The sequence below is a fragment of the Zonotrichia leucophrys genome, chromosome 12 (assembly GCF_028769735.1).
Source record: "Zonotrichia leucophrys gambelii isolate GWCS_2022_RI chromosome 12, RI_Zleu_2.0, whole genome shotgun sequence".
In the NCBI taxonomy this organism is placed as follows: Eukaryota; Metazoa; Chordata; class Aves; order Passeriformes; family Passerellidae; genus Zonotrichia; species Zonotrichia leucophrys.
This window is the reverse complement of record NC_088182.1, coordinates 10948118-10975595: the sequence shown is the minus strand read 5'-3', so window position 1 is coordinate 10975595 and position 27478 is coordinate 10948118. Positions and strand designations below refer to the sequence as shown.

General features: G+C 44.7%; 1 protein-coding gene across 1 annotated transcript; it reads right to left on the bottom strand.

Annotated features, from left to right (window-relative positions):
• Nucleotides 1–27304, bottom strand: ABTB1 (ankyrin repeat and BTB domain containing 1). The gene is made up of 12 exons (XM_064724036.1): nt 27116–27304; nt 25347–25409; nt 24216–24271; nt 23062–23206; nt 21010–21169; nt 20082–20127; nt 18953–19069; nt 14258–14373; nt 8896–8994; nt 8151–8318; nt 5189–5389; nt 1–3424 (listed from the first exon to the last, which is right to left on the bottom strand). The coding sequence occupies exons 1-12, from the start codon at nt 27169–27171 to the stop codon at nt 3218–3220; spliced, it is 1434 nt and encodes a 477-aa protein (XP_064580106.1). The 5' UTR covers nt 27172–27304; the 3' UTR covers nt 1–3217.
• Between the last annotated feature and the right edge of the window lie 174 nt (nt 27305–27478).

The following is a 27478-nucleotide window of genomic DNA, read 5'->3' as shown; positions in this document are numbered from 1 at the left end:
TATAGTGAAATAGACTATTTTATTGCTGCACACGTGCTTACACATTTCTTCTTAAATATAACCTTGCTCTAGTAAATTTTACAATCTTCTTGATTCAGCAAGTGGGTAGTAGTAAATAAAAAGGACAGAGGCAACAAAACACAGGAAGGACACTGGCAACAGAAGAAAAATCAGAGGTTTTTATTTTGTGATAAAATTATTTGCAGCAAGAATAAAGTGAATTCAAATCTAAGATTTGTCCAGGCTCATCTTAATTAGAGAGCTTGCCTGCATGCTGACCATCTGCTTATGCATGCTTTTGGATAGCCCTATTTTGCCAAAAGGGATGGGGGGGAGTTAAAGGATCCCGAGTAATTGGACAATCTGACAGGCCTCACAGATGTGACCACTAAGTGCACACAGACAGATGAGGCATCTGCCTGGAAGCCCACGTGGACTTGCACTGCTGGGGAGGCAGATCAAAAGGCCAGGCTGACCTTTTCTCCCACACGTACAACTGCAGCCTCACTCGCTCCACACTTAACGATGCAGGAATGGAATTATTCAAGAGCAGCCATATGGAAAATGCTTCCCAGCACTGCTGCTCCCCCTCTGCCTTCCTCCTGCTTTGCCCACTGCCAGTGTCCATTTGCTCTAGCAGCTGAGGCATCTGCAGAGAAAAGCATTAGCACATTCCTTGATAATCCTGCTCCTGCATCTCGCTCAGTACGAGCAGAAGGCAAAGGCCACGTCCTGTTCTCTGGTGGCTCTGTGCAAGCCCCGTGGGCTGTCACAACCACTGCTGTGGAAACCCAACTGCTAACATGTCAGAAGCGGAATTTCTCCTGGAGGAGGAGAAGAGATATGATAAACTAAACATCCTGCTTATGTTCAGTGCTATCTTCAGCCATATACAGAGGAGAAACATAGGGGAACTGAACAAACTGAGTTAAGCTGCTGGTTTCTGTAGCACATTTTCATGAGCCTGACACTCCACTCAGCAAGAAAACAAGCAGTTCTCCTCTCACCCTTCTTTCTCCAAAATATATGGGACTTCATATTAAAGCTTCCTTGATAGCCCTTCACCCTCCCCAAGTCCATGGGGATATCTTCATCAGTTGTGCTGGGCTTTTTGGTGGTCCTGTCAAAGACACACTGAGCTTAGCGGTGGACATGGAGGTATATTCCACAAATCACACAAGAAATGTACAGCTCCTCTCCATGTCACTGTCCCAAACAGAAGCACACTCCTGCTGCTTCCTGCTTCCATGCAGCAACCACTCCTGTGGAGGGACACATCCTCCATCCTCAGGAAACAAACCACAACAACTCCTTGCACTTCTTCACAAGGGTTTTCAAACAGAATTGAAGCCCACACTGCTTGATAGCTCTGCCACCACCATCTCCTGCCCCAGAGACCTGATCTGCAAGAGACACCACTTAAACCCAGATGACAAAGTGCACAAGCATCTGGGGTTCAATTATATCAATGAACCTCATCTCTGCTCCCCCCACCCCAGCTCTATCCACAGCTTAAGTGCAACTCAGTCCTGACACATGATTTTGCCAAAGCCTGGCTTTCCAGACTTTATCCAGAGTCCCCTGCTCACAACTGAGTGCAGCCTGCCTGGTGCAGGTGGTGCCCAGAGCCTGCCCGTGCACCTGCCAACAGCTTCAGTGCAGGAGAGGAACAGGCAGTGAGGCTGCAGCTCTCACTTGCTGTGGGGTATCAGTCTCTCACCTGGTGAGATTAGCAAAGAAAAACCCATCCTCCCAATAAATCCACACCTGAAGCAAGTCTCCTAACCCCCACCACTACAGAAAACAACACCCTGAAGTTGCCCAGTTCCCACGTCACATAATAAAAGCACCTCTGGCACAGTCTATTCAAGCTCTTGCCTCAGGAATTGACCAAAATGATTGTATGAGTGGTCACAGCAGCCCAGTGCCTGTGCTTCACTCAATGCTGCTTCTCCCTCCCAAAGCCCAGCATGGGAAGGTGCACCCAGCCTGCACCCTGGAGACTCTCCCAACACCATTCCAGAGATGCACAGCTCCAAGGGCAGCCTATCTGGCAAGGCAAGGCTATGCAGGGTTATCACCTGCTGATTAGTGCCAAGGACAGGGAACACCATAGCCCTCATTAAGAATCCAGGCAGACAACATGGGATAACATGACCTACTGCAAAATACAGATTCAAAAACATTCATTAGTACAGACAATGAATTTCCTGGAGAACAGTGAAGCTATGAGGCTCAAGGCTGAGCAAAGCCAGAAGGTCACAGAGTGGGACAGCAGCCCTATGAGAGCCCCAAAAGGGCCCTTTCCTTTTGAAAGAGATTTCCAGTGACCCCTCTTCCCAGACCCACCAGCAAGTCAGCCTTGCCCTACCACAGTGGACAAAAATAAAGGGAAAAGTGCTGTTTCCAAGAAGAAGGTGTTTCCATCCCCTCTTTAAGAGGGCTGCTCTTCCTTCTTTTGTGCACTGAAAGCTACTGCTTTCTAAGAATGGAAGGATTCTGGTCTCTACTGTATTCCCAAAGATGCTTGTTCAGAAAGCAAAGCTTTTAAATTCTGAGCACTTCAAAGCAACGAAAAGGTAGGGAAGACCTGGAAATCACTCTTTTTTTTGTTGTTTTTTTTCCATCTAAGTACTAAAATAACAGGTGAAGACAGTGCCTTCCACACAGCCAAGTACCTCTCTGTCCCATTAGGGAAGCACGGCCCAGTTCTGCCAGTCCTGTAATACTGACAGTGACAGTGCTGACCTCCTTTCCCATATACTTATTAAGACTTTAATCCAGTTTTCTTCCTCTGCTGCTGGTAATTCAACAAATATTCTGGCATAAGCCAGTTTCAGAAGTGTGTTGTATTGAACCACAGAATGGGATGGGTTCTAACCCCAGGCAGTAGGAAGTCCCCAGAACAGCTCCTTCACCATTCCCAACAGCTCACAGTCTCCTCTCCACAGTGTATTGTACAAAGGAGCAGCTACTGACTTAGGCTGAGCTTTGGGAGTTATTTCTGAAAGGAGAAACAAAAAAACAAAGTAAAACCAAACACAAACCAGAAATGCAAATGTCCAGACAAATAAATTAAAAAGAAACCATGCCTGAAGGTGGATGGGAAGGAGGACAAAGAATGGGAGTGGGACATTCAGACTCAGATGTTCTTGCACTCCGAGCCAATGCAGTGAGGGCTGTGCAGGCTGCAAATGACAGGCAGGGTTTGCACACATCAGCACTCGAGCCCTATGCTGGCCAGGAGGTTTTCTAGAGCTTCAAGTTTCTGGTTGGCTTCCTCAATGGCACTGTAAGTCTGCACGTTGCTGGTGATGTGGAAGCGGATGTCATCGACCAGAGGGATGGAGTCAGTCTCTTGCCGCTCCTCCACGGCCTCTGCGTTCTCCTTCACAGCAGCTGCAAACTCCTCCAACTCCACCAGCTGCACCAGAAGGACAAGAGAACCATTAGGAATACAAGAGGGCAGGTAAAGAGATGCAAAGGGTTGGGATGAAGATCTCAGACACTGTTAAAGGATCCCACAGAAAAAAAAGGAAAGCTAGGATACATGGAGACCAAAATCCTCCACTTGGAGATGCATCCTGCTATCCGTCCAAAGGAGACAGGAATACTCCAACAATAAACAGTCCCAGCTGAAGGCAATCTGCACCTGCAACACTGCCCTGTAACACCCTCTAACTAAGCATCCCTGGTTCTGGTATTGTGGCACATGCACATACACAATATTCCCCCAAAAAGGCTCCCAGCAGGAACCGGGAGATGTTGCCAGACACCTGGGCAATGTCTTGTAGCACAGAAGCCAGTGGGTGCTTCTGCCCATTTCAGAACTGGGAGCCACAAGTTACAGTTCTCCCTTGACTCAGGCCCATCACCACCAGCAAGGCAGCTGCTCTGCTCTGCACTCAACCTGACAGAATTGGGTCACCCATGAATGATTCTGCACCAGGTTCCCCAGGAATGTGTGGTGAGCTGAGGGGTGAGAGGCAGCTTCCATCTGTCTGTGCTGCTGAACTGTGCCTGGGCACAGCAGGTTGCTGAGCTCTGATCTGCTACCACACTGCCAAAATCTCTCCCTGCTGCCATCAGTGCATCTCCACAGGATGCTGGCAACCACGGATGTCTGAACATCAGCTGGGGTGGCTCTGTCTGTGCCAACACCCTTAAGAAGAAACCCTGCCAATGCCAAGTTCAAGGACTCCCACTCAAGCTAGAGAATGAGGAACACACAAGCAAAGCCCTCTCCTGATCACTACTTGGGATATCCAACATCTTTTAAATCCCTTTTCAGAACCCAGAATCTGGGTACACGCAGATGTCATTCCCAAGCTATACACTGAACAAAGTAACAGCCCCAGAATCATTTCCTTTGTTGTTTTCTCACACCAAAAATAATTTCACACCTTTTGAGCTGCAGGTGAAAATGTTACATTCCCATGTGAACTGCACAAGCCATTTATAAAGATGTCTCAGCATAAAAACCCTTCATAGGTTCCAGTTTATCCTCCATATGGTAACTTTCTCCACGAGTCCTGAGTCTAAGCTATAAGCACTCAGGATAACACTTTAATTGAGCCCCATAAAGAAAACTTCAGTTTTCTTTCAGTTAAATTCATTACTTCTTGCTGATCATCAGCAAATTATCCACTGAGCAAACCCCTACTATTTGATTTGTCATCCCTGGAGGAGATTAGAGTTTACATTGATTTTTCCTATTTTAGAGCATTATGCCAGGAAGAATTTCTCCAGCAAACACTGAAAAACAAAGGAGAAACTCTATTTCCTGCACAGAGGTCTCCTACTCACCCCTTTGTCTTCTCCAGCCTGCAGATGGTGTATTCAGGCAACACCATGGCTATTTGGACACAGTGGCTGAAAGTTCAGTGAAAATCACCTGCTCCTGCCCAAAATTTTTGGGCAAATTTTTCAACCCATATTCCACAGGGACGTGCTAGCCAGGGACCAAAATCTGGCTTATTGTGGTGACATCAGGTACCACCACACTCCTCCTCCTCTGCCCTAACTCACCATGTGCCTTGCTATTTAACTGCTGCTCATTTCCTGGAAGCACATTAACCCAGAGAGGACAACCATTAACTACATACCAAAGTACAACCATTCAATCTGTTGTCTCTACGGCTCAGATACACAGACACAGGTGTATCTGCCATGGGGAGCGTTTCAGTACCTTCTCAATGATCTTGGCCATGTACTCAGTGCACTGGTCCTCCAGTCGGGTCAGCTGGAAGAGCTTTGCAATCCTCCAGATGCTGATGATGTTGTCCTCGTCGAGGATCTGCGCCAGGGTCCTGCCGCAGAGGCGCTTGAGCCCGGGCAGCAGGTACATGTCAGCCACACACAGCACGTCGTAGGCGTTCTCTGGGGACAGCTGCAGTGACAGGGGAGTTACTGCCCTGACCCCAGCATGCTGCCTCTCACTGCCAAACTAAGGAGCTGTTTGGCCCATTACTGGAGCTCTTTCAGCCTGCATCTCCCACTCAGTTACCACAGAGGAATTTAAAGTGCAGCAGGGAGTTTCTCATGCTGCAGGTAACCCCAAGGCAATGCTGAAACATCCAAGTGTATCTGGCTGCTAAAAAAATGTTCAGTGCAACAGTGGTGGGTCACTTTTACCAGACATAGTTCCAAGAGACAAACAGAAGAGATGAGCAAGAGAGAACCTTGTCCCCACATTTCCCTTCTCATTTTATACTGCTGGACTCGCAGTGAAAAATATGCAAAATTCTCTTAAGAACCAGCACAACCTCCCTGGCATGGGGGGTACACTCAAGGACAGAAAACTGAACACAAACTGTAGGTGAGGCCCAGCTGGGTAAGAACATATTCTGCACTTCAAATACTAGTGGAGCTCTAACAAGCATTCAGAATGGACTAAATTAATGGACGAACAAACTTAAACTGTTGTGAACGGCTTTTAACATTTCAAGCCTCTTGAGCAAGAGAACCACCTTCCCATTTCCCTCTTGGGTACTTGGAAGTGATCTGAGGATTAAAAAAACCCTGTAGGCAAAGTTGGAGACACCACCTCCAGCTTCACTCAGCCTCTTCCCCTTGGCCAGGCAAACCCTATTTTTCTCACTAACCTGGAACGAGAGTTCTCTCTGCTCCTGCTGATGTGAACTGCAAAGAGCTCACTTACCCACATCCATTGTAACAGTGGATCTGCAGGACACTGCATGCCCTGCCTGTGGAGGAGGCAAGGGCCCTTGCATTTACAGACAAAGCCACACTGCTCTGGATGGAGGAATGATAACTGGTGCAGCCTGGTCCACTCTCCTGATACCCAGTGAGCAGCAAACACACTGCTGTGCACATCTACATGTGTGGTTGTTCACTCTGACAACTGCAAACAACTGATTTTTTTTCTTCCCCCACAGCTGTGTGCACCTGTGTTTGGAGAGACAGCTCCCAGCAAGTGGCCCAGCTGTGTCACACCCTGCAGCAGCTGGGCAGAAGAATGCAAGATGCAGGAGAGCCATGCCACGAGGGCTGTGTATGCACATGGGGTAACAAAGCCCTTGGGATTATTAATCAAGTGCTGCTTTGTCCTCTCATAAGCTGTGGAAACCTCAGGAGTTGGAAGTGTTTCAACCAATAGAATTGATGGCTACAGCTCCCAACTGCTTCATCAAGGACAAACCCGGCAAATGTTCCTCCAAGAACTGCCCTGGAGCCTACACAAGTATTCTCATCAGCAACTTGTCTTTGTGCCTGGAACCCTATAGGTCCTCTTCCCTACAACTGCAAACACTGTCACTACTGCATGGCAGAGAGACACCATAAATCCTTTCCAAAGCAAAACATGGAATTGAGAGTGCTGACACTTGGCTGGAAAAACACAGGCCAGGGAGAACACTCCACATGTAAATGTGGAACTTGAGCTATATTCCTGTCTTCCTAACCATTTTTTCTGGTAGTTTCTCATGACAGGTGAACTCTCTGCAGAAGCGCACATCTTGGCTGCTTGGTTTGAAACCCAAGCCATGCACCATTCTGCACATGAAACATATGAGTAAAATCCTTTTAACTCCTACACATTGTTGTTGGTCTGTCCTCCTGACCCAAGCCCAGACAGAGCAGCTGAGGCACCCCTTGGAAAGGAATAGCTGCTTGGGAAACATCCTTCCTGTGAGTCATCACAAGGAGGGCAGGCAGACTGGAGACATGCAAAGGAACAGGGTCAGGCTGCAGTGCAAGGGAACAAGGTCAGGAGATCTTCAAGCAGCTTCTTTCCCTCTCTGCCTGCCCTTGAAGAATCAGCTCTCTGGCATACCAGTATCAATCCTGCCCTTGCTGCCTGCCAAACATCTCTCCTCACTGCTACCCACAGGTGAACAGATAGCAGAAACAAGGTCACAGCTGTGTGCACTCTCTGCATGTGGCACCTAACCTAGAGCACAAACACTGCTTGGGCTAAAGTGACACTGGCAGGTGCAGCAGCATCTTCAGTCACTGCCCTGATGCCAGAATGTGTTCTGGGATCTTGTAGAGAGACCTGCTGAAAGCATTTGCCACAAAACCAAAGCAGGAAGCTAATCAAACACTGGCATTTGCTGCATCTTCCATTAGGCTGAAAAGTGGGTTAGGGCTGTTTTGTTACTGCCTGCAATACTGAGCACAGCAAGGAACTGGTCTCACAGTGGAACCTTTGCTCACTCCAATAATAAATAACAATAGAAATAATGACTTGCTACAAATGGAAAAGTCAGCTATGAGTATGGTTATTTGCCAAGAGTAAATAAGTAGAATCTCTCAACCTATCCAGATCTCCAAATGTGTTCAATCTGCCATCTACTGGCATATGGTTCCCTTATCTTTCCACAGAGCCCAAGAGGGAAAGCTGCAAAGATCCTGTATTTATCATGGCAATAAACAGCATGCAACCTAATTTCCAGATTTTTATTGTGGGACAAAAGACTATGATTTGTTTCCTGAACATGATGCACATGAACTACAACACTGCCTGGCTAACAGCAAACCCCAGTATGTGGATTCCTGAGACAAGAGTGAAGTAGCAGAGTAGTCAGTAAAATTTAGGAATATACACACACACCCTGCTCCAGATTTAGAAAAACACTGCTGAAAACCCCTCAGAGCTCACCACACTGAAGGAAGGACCAATGGCTCACCTCTGTATCATCACTGTAGATGTAGTAGAGGACCCGGATGAAGATGTCTTCTGAGATGTTGTGCAGAGTCACCACAGGGATGCTGGGCTGTGTCTGTAGCTCCTCACTCTCACTGAAATGATCTTCAAGAAGAGCTTTGAAATAATCACTGCGACCACAGAAAAATGCCTGGAGAGGAATGCAAAACCAAAACACTGACACCTTGCTCACTGCACCAAACCAAAGGGCACTTCCAACCAGCTGTCAGAGCAGCTCAAAGATATTTCAGAAGTTCAGACTCTGTAACTTTGACTTTCCCTACATTCCGAAGCTGTATCTCCAATATTTTTTCAGATCTTATTCTATCCATGCCTACCCTCAGAACCACAAATACAAATGGTGAACTCAAGAGATTCTAAATTAGCACGGCACAAGGGCAGGACCTTGAGTTGAGGCTGGATCTCAAAATTCATTCTTACTGCTGTTCATCTGCAGATCAAACATTTCTCTCTCCAGACACTGAACTCATAAGCCAGCAGCAGCAGATTCTGCAGCTGAGAATGCCATAGCTGAATTTATAAATTTATCTCCACACCTCTGCAAGAAAGGCAGGCTCTGCTGCTTTGTTAAATGCTTTAAATGCAGTTTTCCAGCTGAATCAATGCTGCTTCTGCAGAGTATATCCAGCACAGAAGGAGTGGGGGACACAAGCAGACTAGATTCATGGCAAAAAGGGAGGAGAAGGAAATATAGCACAAGCACACACCTTATGGCACAAGAAGTTGTAATCTTCCACACGGAAACACACGTCAGGACAGCTGTTGAAGTTGTCAGTGCTGTCAAAGGGCAACTCCCCAAAACCAACCTGGGAACAGACACCAGAAAACCCTTCCTTTAATATTCCTGCTTTAGACACACTCAGGGTCCCAAGTTCAGACTCCTATGTTTTCCCAGAAAATTCCATCCCTCTATTCCCTCAGCACAGTGCAGAGCACCAGAGATGCTCTGAACACAGATTCCAATGTCAGGAAATGAAGAACTCCACTGCTTCTCAGAGATATTCCTGGTACAAGTTACATCTGCCTCCTTTATGTATGGCAATTTCCTGACTCTCCATACACTTTTGGAAAGTGTTTCTCTGCCATCTAACAGGGCAGATAACCAGGTGGAGGTGAAGTTTACTTCATGCAGTAGGTATCATAAGCATACTGGAGGTTAGGGCCAGCCTTTTACTGGGTACATGTAATAACATATAGATTACATCCATGTATACACCAGTTTGAAATGGTTTGGCTACAATGATTGCCTCACTTGAATAATCCAACATTGCTAGAGCACATTTTAGATTTTTTAAATTTGATTTGCAGCCAAAGATAATGTTGTTGCAGTATTAATACTCAAGTGAATTATTTTAACAACACACCTCCACCCAATCCCACATGCCAACAATGACAGCACACACCAAAAAAAAGAGCCTGTTTGCCTTATGTTATTTTAAAGTGACACTTCCAAATATTTTCCCTTTCACCTTATTCTATATACAGTGTAATTCAATTGCAAAAAAAAAAAATGTTTATATTCACAGTCATGTAGCCAAGACAATCTCTGAAAACAAAAGTTTGCCGTGGTTCTTGCCTTCCATAAACATGTGCCTGAGGTACCTAGGATAAGCAGCTTATTTCTGCTGTCTTTCATCCCAAGTTTGCACCCAGGAAAGCCCTGGCCTGACAATAAAAACTGGACTCACAACAGCAGACTGTCCCTTTCCAAACCACCTGCCTCCACCAGGGCTTCCAGCTCCACTGAGGAGCCAGATGCCTCCACCCTGCTGAGCTGAACAAAGACACAGACTGGAACACACTGGGTGGGAGCTCTCAGCCAGGCTCAGTGAGGTTCCTCACAAAACACATCTTGGATGTGGCAAGGCACCAAGCTGGCAAAAGCTCACACCACCACTGACCATGGCAATCTGGACCCATCCACCATGCTCTCTGTCCACAGCAACACTTGGCAGCTTCTGGTTCCTGATCACAAGAGAAGCCCAGTGATGTAAATCATGCACAAGGCTGTTGCAGTAATGCTGGCTCTCCATAGCACCTCTCTCCTGCAGTCCTACTCCACTGGGCAACTCCTGTTCCAGAAGAGATGCAGCAATTCAAGGAATGTTGCCCACCTGATCTATCACCTCTTTTTCATATAGCTGCAATACAAAGGGCAACAGCTGCAACATAAAGGGCAGCACCTCATCAAAATGAGATGAAGTTGTCCCATTTGTAGATTCCCCAGGCTGCTATTTTACTGTTATCCGTGTCTCATATTTCAAGGCTTTGGTTCTTTTCCATGGCCTGGGGATCTGCAGCCTCACTCCGTGGCAGTGTGTTACAAACTCCAGTATCATGATGGAACTGCCTGCTCTGTTTGCCTTGCTGCTCTCCCCATCCTATGCCACAGCTTCCATGTCCTCTGCTACAAATTCTGACAGAAATCTGAAGGCTACAGATTTGCAGGCACATCACAGGTAAAGCAAACCTAGAAACAAACTTTGACAAGATGTCACTCTGTGGCATAGGAATTTTAATTGAGATAAATGCCACATCTCCTATGTGCATCCTTTCTTTGCTCTCCTTTCATTGCCCAAAGGTAAATCTCTAAAATAAGTCCATCCCTCTGGAATGGATATGGGAGTTTTATTTGTCTCAGAGTTTATCTCCTGAATTATAAATTTCTCTAGGCTGAATTTCCTGCTTGTAGCCTTGCCTGGTTCCCACTCTGCTGCTCAGGTTTACAAGGTTGTTTTCAATTCCTACTACAAAAGCAGGTTCATGTCTTTGTTTCTCCTATTCAGCACCAAGTGGCTTTGCAGAATTTTCCCTTTTACTCCCCTTTCAAGTCTCTACTACTTCTACTCTCCTCCTTGTCATGCTTGAGGAATTTAATCTCCTTTCCAGGATCTTCCTTCAGAAAATTGGCTTATTTCTCCCACCACCCCTATTCATACAACCTCCTTCATGGGTCTCTGTCCAGGCAAATCACAGCTGCCAAAGTCAAGTATTCTGCCCAAGGATCACAACAGCCTGCAAGGTCCAAACACATTCACAATAACTCAATCACCATATAGAAATACTCTGAATACTCTCCACCATCACACATGGAAGACCAAGTCTTTCCTGCTGCAAATTTCCTATTAGAGCTTAAATAGAAATGTTGCTGGAGGCAAAAACATAGAAAACAAATCAGTGGCAGCAATTTGTACCTTGGCCAGATTATCTCAGCAAGAAAATTGTGAATAAATTACAACACAAAACACAGGGGTTGGTGATCTAAGAGATTAGCAGCTCACAACCAGATGCAAGTGGATTGGATACAAAAAAAACCCTAAATTGGAAACATGTTGTAAATATTTCAGTTCATCTGCCTCTGCCAAACGGGCAAAGCAAAGCACACGAGTCACTGCCTTGGACAAGCACAGTACACAGGTGCAGATAGACAAGATGAACTCATCTACTTGCTTCAAACTGTTCTTCCAATGCATGACAAGATCTAGTTTTACCCCCAAAGTGGCAAATGGTCTCTTTTTTGCAGCCATGTCAATATGGATGGAAAGAACAGTATTTATTTCACGGCAAACTCTGATCCTTTAAGTCTGATTTCATCTTGGTTTGGAACATAAGATCTCGGTTAAAAGGTAACTGAAAAACAGGTCCAAGGAAACCCTGGAGTCTGTAACTCAGAGGTCACCTGGCAGACATGAAGAACCAGGCAGACAGTGGGAAGCCACATGATTTTTTACAGTTGCCTGGCTTTTCATGGAATTTCACTTAAATCTGTCACTGCTAAATTTTATTGCAATAAACTGAGGAAGCAGCTGTTGTGGACAGAAAAATCCTGGCCATTACTACTTTAAAACAAAGCAGAGACAACAACTACACTTGTAAGAGGAGACATTGGGAAAAAAAAAACGGCTTTCAGGCACAAACAGGAAAGAGAAACAAGGTACCAGAATTATAAATGTGTTTGAGATTTCAAAGAATAGCTAGTTCTCAGTCTAGAAAATAATAATGAGCTGTAACTGGATATCAAACATTCATTATTTTTTTAGTTGTGTAAGATACCACTAACCATGAAATTGAAATGCACAAAATTTCATACAACATCCAAGTATCAAAGACATTACATGCAAATTATTTGTTTATACTGAAACAGAAAGCTGAATACATTCCCATTTCATGTAATATGGCATTACATGACATGCAGCAGCTCAAAATGTTTCTTGCCAAATTCTGGAAATGCAAGCTTTTATCCAGAATACAAATATCTATTTTGTTCTGCATGGGCTGGAAAAAAAAAATGTATGCTTCTCCTCAAAATACAGATGTCTGTGTGTGACTATTCACTTGTTCCTGACATTTTAGGTTACATAGTTTGTATCCTATTCCATGAATGGCAGCAAACCCTGCAAGAATGAGGATGTGCAATGCCTCTGTCCCAGAACAAAGATGCCCAATTCATAGAATTTAATAATTTGAAAACATCAGAGTAAGAGATAAATGGCAAACAAACAAAAAGGAACAAACAAAAAGTACCTAGAGAAAAAAAATGGCAATCTTTTAGAATTTTCAGGCTTAAACAAAGCACCCACACATGTGCACGGCACAAAAATTCCCTAGTGAGCAGGTAAGCATGCCCACAGCCTCCTCACTTGTACAGCTGTGATAACTCTAATGCTGCCTTCATTCCAATCTATGAACACAGCAAGAACACCACAGCTCACAACTCACAGCACTGTCAGATGATTACACCATTCCAATTTCCTCCTTTCCTTACAGCTCCTATTCTACATGAAAGAATTAAGAAGGAAAGTGTTTCTATCTCTAGAAGAATAGCTTAATAGGAGTATGCCATCAAGGTCTGGAATCAAGCAATCAAACAGTAAGTATTCTTTTTATTTGTGAAGCGACTTAAAATATATGTAAATGTCACTATTTTGGGGTCCATGATCCTGTTTTTTAGTTCCTGGGGAGGTAATCTGAAGCTTACTTATAGTACCACCTCCCTTTAAAGCCTGAAAACACATTAAAAGTTACAAAAAAATGTAGAGTTATTTGGAGGAGGCAGGTTACACAGGAAAGATTTCTGAACTGGTAGCTGTAAACTTGATGGAGAATAAAAACTCCCTCTGTACTGAAATATATCTGAAAATAACCAGCACAAAACATGTTGGCTTATGAATGTAAGAAACCTTATCTATGTACATACACAGACACACACACTCTGCACCAGGCAGGTGTATTTGGCAGGGGACAGAAAGAGAAAAGGCAATAAACCTTTGCTGTATTACTCAGTCATACAACTTCTGGGCACAGCAGCCACTTAAAATGAATCCACATTATTAAATACAGTGGTTGGTATAAAAAAAAGAGGACAGAAAAAGGACATACATAAGACCAAAATCAATCTGCTAATATTACAGAAAGCACCAGATGCAGTAAGAATGAAGATAACTAACAGTTATCCTGTTCTGAAAACGGGAGGAAGATCCACATATGCGATCCTAACTAATAATATGATAGTATTTTAACACAAACATTAACCTGGGGGCTACTTCTGAGGGACAAGACATAATTGGGAAAAGCAGATCTATTGCCAGTCAATTAAATTCTCTTCAGAGGGTCTCACATTTCTGCTGGAAATATTTTCAGGATTTGGAAGCATCTCTCCATTGCAGTGTGTCAGTTCCTAGCAAGCAAGCCAGTAAGCCACCCTTCACCTACATCTCTCTTTGGGTACCAATGCCTGCTGCTACAACATTGCCAATTCTCAAGAAGGATGGCAAAGAGAAGAGCTGGGGGCCTTGTCCCATTGTATTCAATGGGGAAATCCCCACCAACCACATGGAAAGGCTTTTATTTCCCAAGATCCCTGCTGGGGGAAACATCCAAGGGGAAAGACCCGCACCGACAGCCTCATTACACAATTTTACAGCATTTCCAAGTGATAAAAGCCTTTCAGCACTTGGAGCACCAGGAAACAAGCCAGCACTAAAGTCTGTACAGCAAAGATGTGACTGGACACAAGTGAGCAGCCATCCCAGCCCCAGAGAGCCCAGGAGGAGTAGAAGTGCTCCCTACCCGCAGTTCAGCTGGCAGGGCGCAGTCTGCCAGGAGAGCCAGATCTTCCTGCAGCCGGCAGTTACCTGTGGGCTCAATGGTCAGCACTTTCACACAGGTCCCTGGCTTGGAAGAGACTGCAAGAAGCAAAAAAACAAAAGAGCAGAGATTCCTGAATTCCTCTACAAAAATTCTCTCTCATTTAGATAAAAGACGTGCCAGGAAAACCAGTATTATTGCTGTTCAGCTTTTACTGCAAAACACACACAATTCCTCTGTGCACACACACATTCAGCATCCCTCAGCCCAACTTGCTCCTTGGAATCCATGCCATCAATTACAGTTAAGGACCATGGATCAGGCTGCCCTGATCCCTGCAGAGGGCATTCACACACTGCCTTCCCCAAGTACCCCTAGAGCTGACAGTGTCACCTGGGGTAAAGCCCATGCCAGGGAGTTTTTAAAACTAATCTGCTTCCATGCCTTTCTGCTCTGTCACATGCTTTCACTGGCTCCCACTTCAGCTGTGCCATCCTGACTTTATGCAAGGAACAAAGGGGTTTATTCTTGTTTAGCCAGTAAATTCAGTAGGTATGAGTCTGTCCTCTACTCTACATCCATGATCCCCAAGGCACAAAGACCCCAAAGTACCCAGACTCCTGCATGTGCCTGACCTAAGCACCACTACCACCAAAGAGCTCAAACAAACCATTCCGAAACAGCAATTTCATTTGCTTTTTTCAGACCTGGTGTGTCTTCCCATCTTGTCTTATCAGCCATCACAATAAAACAGCTCATTAAAGGGAAAGCAAAATACATGATCATACTTTAGAGGTCTTGCTATGACCAAAATTGTTGTGGAGCTCATACAAGCCAACCCTAACTTCAAACAAGTGGCAGCCCAAAGCAGACCCACTATGATATGATGCCATGCTTGGCACAATCTCTCTTGTTCTGGCTACCTTGCTCCAACACCTGAGGCTTGTTCCCAGGTCAGCAAGGTTTGGGGTGAGGACTGGAGCATGTAAGACATTCAAGAGTCCCTGGCATACAAGGAAGCATGTGAAAAAAGATAGCACACCACTGGAAAATGCAAAGTTGTGGTGAGGAAGTCTTAAGATACTGTTGGGAGCCAGAGAGACACAGAGTTAACTCCAAAGCATTCAGAAGAATTTCTGACAGGTATGATTCACCACATTAAAACCCCTCACAGGTGAATCACGCCACCTTGAGACCTCATTTCTCCTGACATTTCGCACGGCATTACATGAGCTCCATCAGATGACTCCATTGGGTCGTGGGCGAAACGAGACCACGATGTGCCACAAAACAAGATCTCCACCCCCTCCTCCACATCACTGCTGCACCCTTCAAATATGCCACCACTGTGCCTCTCCATAGGCTGCATATCCCAGAAAGATTGCTGGAAAGGGAAGGATAATCTAACAGTACAAAATAGTCAGGTACCATGATGGTTACACACAAAGCTCACCAGCAAGGAGACAGGCTGCCCTATTAGCACTAAATGCTACCCTCAGATAGATGACTTCCAGGGTAAATAAGCTAAGAGGAGGCCTGGCACCAACACAAACCAGACTGAGTGCATTTTCTCAAAAAGCCCTGATCACTTACACAACAGCATGACAGAAGGAAATTTCTTACTTTGCAATTAGAAATTCTTCATGGCACAGAGAAACATTTGTATTTCTGTCATACTTATGGTAACAGTCACCAGGTCAGGCTCTGTAAGTGCTAATGGACTCAGCAAGTTTTAAGTCAAGGCAAAGCTCTTCTCTTGGGATCCACAGAGCATCTGTGAACTGTCCCAGTGACACAAAAGAACAGTGATTTTTCTGAGAAGCAAATCTACTCAGACACTGCATCTCAAATCCAAGGGCATGGCATTTGGTATCACTCAAAAATCTTTCCTAACAGAGACAACAAAAATCAAAGTTGTGAAATAGGAATAAGTTGCTGGCTGCCAGCAAGGAGCAGGGACCATGAGAGAGGAATACAAGAATGGAACAGTGTCTGAAAAAAGCAACATAAACAATGCAAGGAGTTGAAGGGAATAACCAAACTGTTGAGATTCACACTGGATTTCTTCCCAGTCTAGCACAGCTGTACAGCACTGAACATCACCTAAAAATGAATCAGATGTCTTGGTTTCCTGCTCAATATTTCTTTGCAGTCTTCTGGTTAAATTGAGCCAATGTACCACAAAACATAAGAGCCACAAATAAACCACACTAAACTCCCAAAACCTTCAAAATGTTCACACTCAGATGCCTCTTCTTCCCTATGGCATAATTAGCTATAACCACAGATTCTGAATATCCAGTGTCTTTTCTACAATGGTAAGCATCTCAAACCTTGCTCTCATCCTTTTTGGCCCAAAATTTGCTGAAGTAACTGCAGAATATTTATTTTTTAATACATGCATTTTTACAGGAAGGATTATGGCTTAATCTTGACAAACCTAGCTCTTCCAAACACTGCAATAATTTTTCCTTTTATAGCCGCAATATACACACAGGGGAAGCATTCACACCCCAATATATCTCAGGTGCAACAGAAGGCACTGGGTCATCCTCCTCCTGTACTACTGTCTGTGCATGCCAAGATAGTAAGTGATTTTGAAATACTGATTAACTCTAGATAATGAGATTGCAGACACTGCAATTATCCAGTGGAGCTGCAGAGGCTTTAGTTCATCTTGTTTTCTTTTTCAACTTCATAATACAGATGCAATACATGACCCTGCTCTGCAAACCTGAATCAGATGTCTGTTCCACAGTACACACTTGGAACAGGTTCCTAAAACACTCAAAGAAACAGACACGCTTTGTCAAGTGCCAGACATGATGTGATCTAAGACCTTTCCAATTTTTTAACTTCTATAAATCTTACATATATGCCTTTCTGCAGAATCATGTTTTCCTGGCTTCCACATGAGATTTAAGAAACAAGCTTTTAACAGTTGTTCTATTTGTTTTAATCCAACCTGTCATAAATAAAAATCAAGACTAGAACTTCCATCAGTGCTTTAAACCACCCACTGATAGTCTTCTGTCAGGCCTCAAAATTGAAAAACTGGTCCCTCCCCAAAGAACAAAGAAGTTAAATTATTTGTCCAGTGTCATTGTATTTCCAAGTGGTGCTTTTATTTAAAACTTCCAACTAACCTGAAACTTTACTTCATTACTTTCCATCTGAAAACCCACCAAGAAATCAGCTTTTTTGCAGTTCATAGATTTAATCACCTTCTTTTCCTTCCACAATATAATATGAGATTTTAAATAAATTAATTTAATGGAATGTCTCAGCTAGACCCTGGGAGAAAAAGATAAAAAGAAAAAAACAGATCTATGGCATCTTACTGAATTACTTTGAGATCAAAAGATGACACAAAATAATTTTGTTACCTGATTTCTGAGTAGCTTTTATTTTATATTCATTCACCACTCCCCTTCTCTGCCACTTATTTAATACAAACTGATACTTTAAAGTTTTTGTAGATACCAAGAAATGCATTTCTAATCTCTTTGGGTCCATGTTTACATTTGTGCTTACATTGCAGAAGTCAGACCTGTGACGCAGCTTCCATAAGGACTAGCACCCTGGTCTACATGGGAACAGCTGTAGCATGGTAATCTTTTACCCCACCACCTCCAAACAGCTGCACATGTGTAAAGGGAGACCTGCACATGGTAATATCTTCCATGTGATTTGCAGATGAGGAATTTCTTGAGCCAGAAGTATTCTATCAATTATGTCCTGCAGCTTCAGGAGGCTGAATGAATAAAACTCGTATTCAAAAGGAAAAGGTGGAACAGCTACACCGCTGACTTTTAGATCAGGGAAGAAGATCATATTGCCTCTAAACTATAGAATGGAGTCTCTTCTCAGGAAAAAATTAACTTGATTAAAGCAAAGAAGTTAACTCAGAGCACAGAATGAGAATCAGCAGCTTTCAGCCCAAAGGTTTTGTTATCCGGTAATTTTTTCTGCTTCGTGACTAACAGCACTTGTGCTGCTCTGATTGCTCTTCACGTGTGCATTAGCTCCAGCTAAGGAGATGAACGATCAACTCCAACTGCTGGTCTTCATGAAATAAGCTTTGGATAACAAAAAGTCCTTAAATAGAGGATTGCTTCACTTAAGGCTTGGCACATCCATGTGTTATTAATATACACATGCTTTCAGAAATACTTCTTTGCCTTTAAAAAAAGAGTTCTATCTCCCTCTGCACCCTTTTTGGGCTAATTATCAAATATTTTACTTTGGTAAGGGGTCAGATAAATGCAGAAAATTACCTCTAACTGTATATATTTTATCTTTCTGGGGATTTAAATATGTTCCATGTTGGAAGGCACTTCCCAATATATACTCCACTATGCTCAATTGAATGTCTGGCAACCATGGCAAAGTCCTGCTTTCATATTCCTTTCTCTATATTCAATTTATATTGAATGCTTTCTTTCTACTATAAAGCAAGCATTCAATATAAATTAAACATGCATGTGTCAGAAACTACTAGAGCTACCCTACAGAAAGGCCACGACTGAAAACTGTCATGCAAATGTGAAATCCCACAAACAGCATCATTTTCCAGAAGCCCCAAGGACACCATGAAACATCCACCACCACACTTTGCTGTTTCTCCCTGGAAGGGAACACAAGCACAGCAGAGACAACAGCAAGTCAAATGCTTACCAAATTCATAGACTTTTTTACATTTGGTCTCCAAATCATCAATGAGGTCCTGCAGCCGACACTGCTTGGCCAACCTCTTGCAATCACTCACATATTCTACATCGATATCCAGACGACCTGTCAAGAAGAAATGCAGTCAGCTCACTTAATCCAAAAGATTTAGGCGTAAAAATGGCAAAAATAAGGATGAAAGACTTCACAGCACAGAAATTTAGTAATTAGATACACTGCCCCACTTTTCAGCATCCACTTACAACTCAGTCCCAGAAGCTAAGACTTGGTATTCCCCCACCACTCACCACTCAAATCAATAACAGTTTGGCATTTAACTCACATATCCACTCTCCAGGGTTTACCCTAATAGGTTCATTCAAGAGTCCAAAGACCAAACAGGCCATACAAAACATGTCTAATTCCCTCAGAAAATCAAAAAATAGCAACACAACAGCAGCAGGCATGACTGCCACCATTGAATATCTGGCTTTGGGTAAGAACAGACTTTAGGCTCACGAGTTTTCTTCCCAGGATCTTTCACAATCACTGAAAATGCGGCAAGGGACATTTCTGAACACGCTGTATTGGAAAAGAAGAGCCTTGAAGACAATGTTAATTTCTGGCACCACCTCCTGGCCTGAGATAGTTCAGCACTTAGCATGCCTACAATACAACACTGGGTACTTTCATAGAAGGTTTAGGATCAACTTCTGTTCAAAAAAATACTAGAAAGTAGTCAAAACATTCAGCACACACTGCTCAGGTCTGCCAAACTGAAAATGTCCTATATGGGAAACTGGCTTTTCACCACCTTATGAGGCTGTTACGCCAGATGACACATTTTTCTTCCTTAAGTCAAAAATACAGTGTCCAAATCCATTCAATCAACCAACCTAAGCTGATTTTGTTTTTAATTGACTGTGTAATTACTGGCAGGACAACAACTGGCAAAAGGTACAAACATCTTGGAAGAGCTGGTGATTGCTCACATTCTCACTTTCTGCCAGCAGAGAGGATTTGTTGGCAACTCAAGCACCCAAACACTGCTGAGTGCAAGGCGGTACCACTCAGCACAGAGGCACAGAGAGCTGCCCACCAGCCATGTAAACAAACACCAGAGGGCAAGGTCATTTACCTGTGTACAGATACTGCAGAAGAGCTCCAAAGGCTGCTGGGTTAATCTAAAATAAAACAAGAGAAAGTTACATTTGGAATCACCATGGATTTAACAATGAGTTAGAAACATGATCCTGAACAAGTAAGAAAAAACCACCCTTTAGTAAGAAATCACACATGATGATTTACTTGCTCCTCACATAACTAATGCTGCCACTCCACCTGGCTTACACAGCTCTTTAATGTTTCAACTGATACTAATCCCTCAGGTACCTCAGGGGACAGGACCTGACTAATGGAGGAACTCAAAAGACAGTTGTAATACAGGCTCTGCAAAATCCAGGTTTTTACTGATCACAAACATTTCCACATCTTCCTAATTCCAGAGGAAAGATATTCTTGTACAAAGAGAGAGGAGAGCAGTGTTCTGAGAAACTGGAATTATGCTTGTCACAAGAGGATTTGCACTGCCAGAGTCAAGTTACAGAAATGTGTGCCAGAGTATTGATGGTTAATGGATGGAATGCACTTATGGACTACTTAGTTCTTGCTGGACAGGCAACAAAAGGGACTCAATTAGTGGCAATTATGGAGGTGATGTCTTCACCACAGACCACCTGTCCACCAGGAATTAGACACACTCAACTCATCCCAGAGAGGGGTCATGATGCAGCTGGCAGATGGTAACAGCTACATGCTACTGCAATTAATTAAGATATGTTTGAGTCCATGACAGAGGGAACAAAGGGAAGGTATGCAATCTGCAGCTTTTTGTTATCTGAAAAAGATGCAATTTTATTGCATAAAGTGCCTCCACAAGCCCCTCTCCTCAACTAGGGTCATTCTGAGCCCCAGGAGCTATTCACTGTGAAAGTTAACCCTCAAACTCACATTCCTCACCCAGCTGGAACAGCAAAAGAAAGAACTGGAAGCACAGCCTTGCTCACCAGTGGGTGCTTCAACACTATCATGTTTTTCCCCTTCCATTTGGTCTCAAACATCTCTGCAAAGTAGGCGCTGCGGGCGCTGAGGATGCAGCGGTGGGCACAGAAGGATTTGCCATGGACGATGAAAACAATGTCACTCTGGTAACCCTGCTCCAGCAGCCTGTGAGGAACAGACACAAGGGAAACTCGTTGCAGGATGAAAAGGGAAGAATGGAGTAATGCTAGTGGAGAACATGGTACAATTAGGGCTAAATGAACATTGGGCATTGCAGTCTCTCCCTGCTCAGCAGGAAGGCCAGCACAGGGGCTGGTGCTTCACACACTGGAGTGGGGTCCCATAATTCAAAGAAGTTTTGTTAGTTTTCTGCCTTCCATAATTCAAAGAAGTTTTGTTAGGGCAACAGGGAGGCTGCAGAATGAAATCTTTCTGTCTTAGGTGAACACCTGAACACAAAATTTTAAAGTGGAACTAGTTGCCACCAAGCACATCTTCAAAAATTAATACAGCTTTTAAATTGTCAGATGTCAAAAAAAAAAAAAAAAGCCCTGCAAAATGACACACTTTCAAAAAGTAAGATGCAACTTTCCTGCTCCCTGGGCACTGTCAGTGTGCATGCTTTAACCATGTAACAAATACGAGAAGACTTAATGTCCCCCACCCTCAGAAGAAGGAAGGATGTGACAGGCATGAAATACAGGCAATTACCACATCAGAGGTGAAGGCTTGTTTATGCCTGCATGCTCATGCCTTCATTCTTCAAAAGGAAAAAAAAACCTGCTACTTCTACAGTTTACAGCAACCACCACCAGTGTTTTCTAATGCTCATCAGTCCTTCCATATATATCCTCACAAACATCCTCAAAAGGTTAAATCATGCGGTCATCAAGCATCATACTCCCTCTAGAGAGCTGGACTGGTGCACAGAAAGGTGTGGAGTCACACACAGAGATGTTGTCAGTGTCTTCAATGCCACTAGCACACCTTTCCTTCTAAGTGTCTTGCCCCAAACCAAACAGAAGCATTGAGTTTTTACTTTTTCCCCCCAACTGTTGCCCTTTGTTTCAATTTTAACACAAGGTCTATTTGAATAAGAAGCAGAAACCAGCACATTTTAGCTTTCATGTATGCTCAGCCCTGCACATCTGAGCCACAGTCACCAAGGCAGTAAGAAATCACCCTGCAAAATTCTGCTTCCCTGAACACAGAATTTGATTTTACTCAGATAAATGAGTTTCCTTCCTTCCCTTGCTTCCTATAGCTTCAGAAATTAGGGCACTGTAGTACTGGCAAGATTGTCAGATTTTTCTAGGACTTATTAACACTCCACCTTCAAAGACAAAAAAACCCTGAGGTTTTAACATTTGTAAGTCAGTCCAATGGGAAATAAAAAGGAAAAAAAAAACAACCAGCAAGTCTGTAATAACATCAGAGTTACCAAGGTAGACAAACAGCAAGAAGAAAAGCTTGAAATTATTCCTCTGTTCATGAGCAAGTTAACCTGCCACTCAAGCTCTAGTACAATGTGGGACTGGCAATTTTCCAAAGTTTCTTAACAAATTTTAATAACCAAAAAGAAAGAACTGGACAATGTCACTGTGAATTAATTTGAGGCTTCTTAAAGGGCTGTTTCACAAATGAGAAACATTTTGACAGTGTTGAAAATTTAAACTTGCAAGCTATAGTACCTTCAGGCCTGAAACTTTAATTTCAGTTGACATACTAGCCTAAATTGATGTGGTTTTAGTGATCAGATTTTGGTTTGACAGTCAAGGATGACAGTTTAGAACTTGTGCATTATAAAGACCAGCTTTCTGTTGACTTGAGTGTGTACCCAACTCACTGGAGGCTATGCACACACCTGGAGATCATCCCTTAGGGCACAGAGGAACACCCCTTAGGAAGCTCTACATGCCCAGGAACAAGAGAGGGTAGTGCTCAGCTGCCAACCCTGGCCAGTATTGCATTACATTCAGCTGCCTGAACAGAGAGCTGGAACATGCAGAGGAGCTCAGGCAGGCTGCTGGCTGCTCTGCCCATGTCCATGTCCTCACCTCTGCAGGAACACATCATAGTAGTCCCTCCTCATGCACTTGGCTGTGATCTGCTTGTACTCCTTCAGCAGCCGGCGGATGGCGTCGCTCAGAGCTCCGTACAAACAGCGCTCCCCATCGAAAGTGTTCGCCTCACACTTTGCTCCTGTAAAACAGCCACAGGCCTGTGTTGGATCCTGCTGCAGTGTCCCCAAATGGCCACTACACAGGTATGATTTCTGTATGCTGACATGTTTCACTGTGGTCCCCTCTGCTGACGAGTATATTTACAAAAACTGAGCTTCCCTCACATGAGTACAATCTAAAGCTGCTCTCCCACAGACAAATCCCCTTCTGAGGAAGTCATGACTTGTTTACTCTGACCTGTGCAAAAGCCTCTCAGCAGGGCTCCAGCAGTGTTCTGGGAAGCCAATTCTCCCTGAACAGAGTGCAATCATTTCTTGGACTGTTAAGAACTCCACCTAGAAAGTATTTCTGCTTTATATAACCTCTTTAGGTTAGAACCTGATAGAATTTTGGAGGGCATTTGCACTTTCCTATTTAGAATTACACAAGTGGTTGACTAAGATGCTGGGAATGAAGTAGAAAACCAAACCTTTTGAGATGTGACTCTGCACTCTGGTTTCTCTGGCAGAACACTACCAGTGCCTAGGGGAATCTGGGTGCTGAGAACCCAACTGGCAGGCACTTGGCCTGAAGAATTGGTCTTGCTTTGTTTGAGATTAGCAAAATCCCTTTTAAGTCCTGCTTACAAAACCAGGCTATCAGTAGAGTACAAGTTTTACACAGACAATCCTTCCTATGAGGCACAACTCTTAGATCACCATATTCCCTGCACTTTCACAAAGCATCAGCTGTGATTTCAGAAAGTCATGCTGCTTTAGGCCATCACAGCTAGCTTCCCTTTCTGTGCATTTCAATATTTCAAGCAAATGAAGAAATTTTAAGCGATTTCAAGAAGTAAATTCAAGCAGCAAATGGCCTGCAAAAGAGACCATGAAGGTGTGAGCAGGGCTCCCTCTGTAGCCTGAGATCACTGATCAGATGGTTGGTTGTAACAGAAGAAGTTTCCACAGGGGACAGCTAGAAGGACATACAATCCCAACAGACCAGAGGAAGATACTGCATCCATATCAGGAGGGCACTTTGCTCACCATTGGCTAGAAGATAACGTACAAGCTCCTCGTGTCCACACAGACAGGCGTAATACCTGACAATAACAATAGAAAGAAAATTAGAGATGCTGTAGGAAGCAAAATTCAGAGTTTTGGCACATCATCACACACAGATCACAGCACTGAGCACCCCTGAGAAGCTTGAGAGATGATTCCCGATAGGAGTAAGGAATTGCTACCAAATAGCACAGAAGCCTGATCCCAGCAACAGACTAAGCAGGATCTGTTCGCAGCAACCCCAGGCACTGCAAGGAGATCTCAAGGTCCCAGTTTGGGTTCAGCATCTTCTGTTGCACCACCAGCTGCCAAATCCATCCTCATTTTAATGGAGATCATTTCATGAGCACTCAGCAGTTCAGTGAATTCTCAAAAACACTCTGCTCCTTCTGTTGTCAGGCTGACTGCTGCATGCTGTGCCAAGGAGGGAACAGCACCCACACTGGGTGTACAGAAAATCCACCCCCCGAAGTTCTACTACAATGAGTGTTGTTTTCACTTTCACAGTCTAAGCCTTTCATGATTCTCTTTCACAAGGACCTCAAATTGTCCTACAAATTAGGAGAATCTTGTAACATGCATTGCAGCAGCGAAATGTTAGTCTATCTTTACTTTGGGAAGTTATTCTGTACTCTAAATATAATGCAAACAAAGGTTTAAATGTCCTTTGGAATTGTGGGGAGGTAAACTCAGAGCACATCCCTCAGCACCCCCAGGGGGTTCCTCATGACCTACTGCCAGACAGACTGTGATCCCACTGTCACTTGGCATTTTACCAGGCCAAGCTTTCACCTGAAAAGACATGCTAGAATGCCATAGACTTTGGTGAGGGAAAAGCCTCATCCAGCCAAGAGCAGAGTGCTTAATCCAGGTAATTTGGCCACAAAAATCCACTTGTCAGCATCACTTCAGCAAGTCCCAGACAATTTGGGAGACAAAGACATTTAGCACAGCACCCACAGGGAAGAGAAGCAGAACTACATCGCCAAAGCTCCAAAAAAGCAGAACCTGAAACATTTTGTAACAGCGCTCATGGCTGCTGATGCAGAGAGAGTAAAGGAGCTCTGAGGCCCTACCCCCCGCCCAGCCAGTGCTCCAGGCTGCAGCACTCACAGGGGTGTACTGTCCCACTTATCACGGACATTGATTTCCACATCTCGCTGCTCAAGAAGGTATCTGCAAAAAAAGGGAGAGAGCAAAGTTATAACTTCATGCAGCTACTCACTCAGTCACATTCTCCTCTTTCAGAAAATGTAACTTCAAGTTCATAGAGTAACTTCCAAATGTATGACAGGATCTTGCACTGGACTTGGGGAACTGTCAGCTGTGGCTGAAGGGGTATCAGCCAATGTTCAACTTAAAGAATGGTGTTCTACAGCATGGTCTGGCAGCTGTCTTCAATTTTAAGTGGTACACATGGGGAAAGAGGGTGATCAAATGCATCTTCAACAGGGCAGCAATCTAAAAAGAAGCCTGAGTACTTCTCCAGCACCTTCACATTCCACAGCAATGCTCCCAGCCTGGATGCTTACAAATACGTGGCCAATTTTATGAAGCCAAGGCTGGACTCTCCTCCTTCTCTTGGCTTTTCCTGACAAAAGCAATAACATCAGTGGCACTCCAGACTGCTCTTAAATCCTGCCACTTCCTTGTCCTGCATGTTTAAGCTGGATCCACTGCTGCCAACACTCCCTCTCTTACACCTCTAGAAACCAGACTTTGCCTTGCAGACCAATCTCCTGCACAGCCTGGCTCTTCTTAGAGCCTGTACTGCAAGAGCCACATGTAAAAGTCCCTCTCAGCCTTCACAAAGACTCTTGAGTTTTGCTTTTTTATCACCCACCACATGAGTCCTCTCTTTCACTCCCTTCACCCTTGTTGTCTCAAACTTCAGGTTCCTCTGAACACATTCAACACACCAAGCAATTCAGCCCCTTCTGCTCAGTCCCATGTGGTCAATTTGTCCCCCTGTCCTGACAGCACTCTCAGACTCTCATTTCTCCACCACTACTTTTATACAAGTCATCTTACACCTCTATAAGACCATCTCTCAGACCCCTCCTTCTGCAGTAAACCTGGAATTTACTGCTTCCAGTGATTTAATCTAACACAATCACAACAGATAACAATGTTCTCCAAACCTTATCTATCTGCAAACTTACCCTTCACTAGCAAGCACCTTGAAACAGAGATTGTTTTGATTATCTAGCATATCACACATCAGGAGATGGAAGAATCAAATAGGATAAAGGGGTGAAGAACAGTTTTAGATTCAAACCATGAGATGCAGGAAAAAAGCATGTTGTAAAGTCTGAACCTTACATTCACCCTGCAGACAAGCCCATCTGCCTCCTGATCCGAAATCACTGCAGTTAAGCTGTGCTGCTTTGAGATGAGCGAGGAAACTTGACCTGAAATTTCAGTATCCCATATTTCTCAGACACACTCCCGCAGCCTACAGCACGAAGCGTCTAAACATTTCCATGACGATTGCGTCCCAGGGATCCAGCTTCCTACCAACGCAAATACCATTTCCAACGGGAAAGAACAGCAGCTGGAGAGGAGCCTTGTGCAAGGACACTTCCACCGGCAGCATCCACACCCAGGGGCACGCAGTGACCGTGCGACACCCAGACACCTGCCGGAACCGGGCACACCTCACCCCACCCTAACCCCGGCAAAGCCCCGCTGCACACCCAGCTCCTCGGGGGGCAAACAAGCGGCATTTCTGTGCTAGAAACAAACTGTGACAGCCGCTCCGGGGAGGCCTGGGTCGAGCTTCAGGTGAACACGCCCCGACAGGCCGGGCCCCGCTCGCTCCGGTGACCGGGGCGGTTAAAGCAGCGGCGGGTGCGAGGGACCCGCTCCCCGGCCCGGCTCACCGCACGCGGCTCACGTCGCCCTTCTTGCAGCTGGTGAACAAGTCGCTGGTGTCCATGGCCGGGACAGGCCGCGGGGCGGCGGCGCCGCATTGACGCGGAGAACGGAAAAGCGGCCGCGGAGCCGGGCCGGGCCGAGGGACAGCGGCGGCGGGGCGGGCACGGCGGGCGCTGTAAACACGGCAGCGGCTCCGCCCGCCCGGCCCAGCGCCGGCCCTCCCGCAGCGCCCCCTGCGGCCCGGAGGAACAACGGCCGGCCGCGCTGCGTGCGGACCCGCGGGCCGGAGCTCGGGGAAGGGAACCGGCCCTGAACAGACCGGGCTGGAACCGGGGCTCGGGAAAAGGGAACCGGCCCTGAACAAACTG

What these genes read in the sequence shown, in the direction of transcription:
- ABTB1 (XM_064724036.1), bottom strand. Translation starts at nt 27,171, where the DNA reads ATGGACACCAGCGACTTGTTCACCAGCTGCAAGAAGGGCGACGTGAGC. An exon ending in TCTGCAGTATCTGTACACAG is followed by an intron (nt 19,070 to 20,081) that starts GTAAATGACCTT and finishes TCTTCTTGACAG; the next exon opens with GTCGTCTGGATATCGATGTA. An exon ending in ACAACTTCTTGTGCCATAAG is followed by an intron (nt 8,319 to 8,895) that starts GTGTGTGCTTGT and finishes ATTCCTCTCCAG; the next exon opens with GCATTTTTCTGTGGTCGCAG.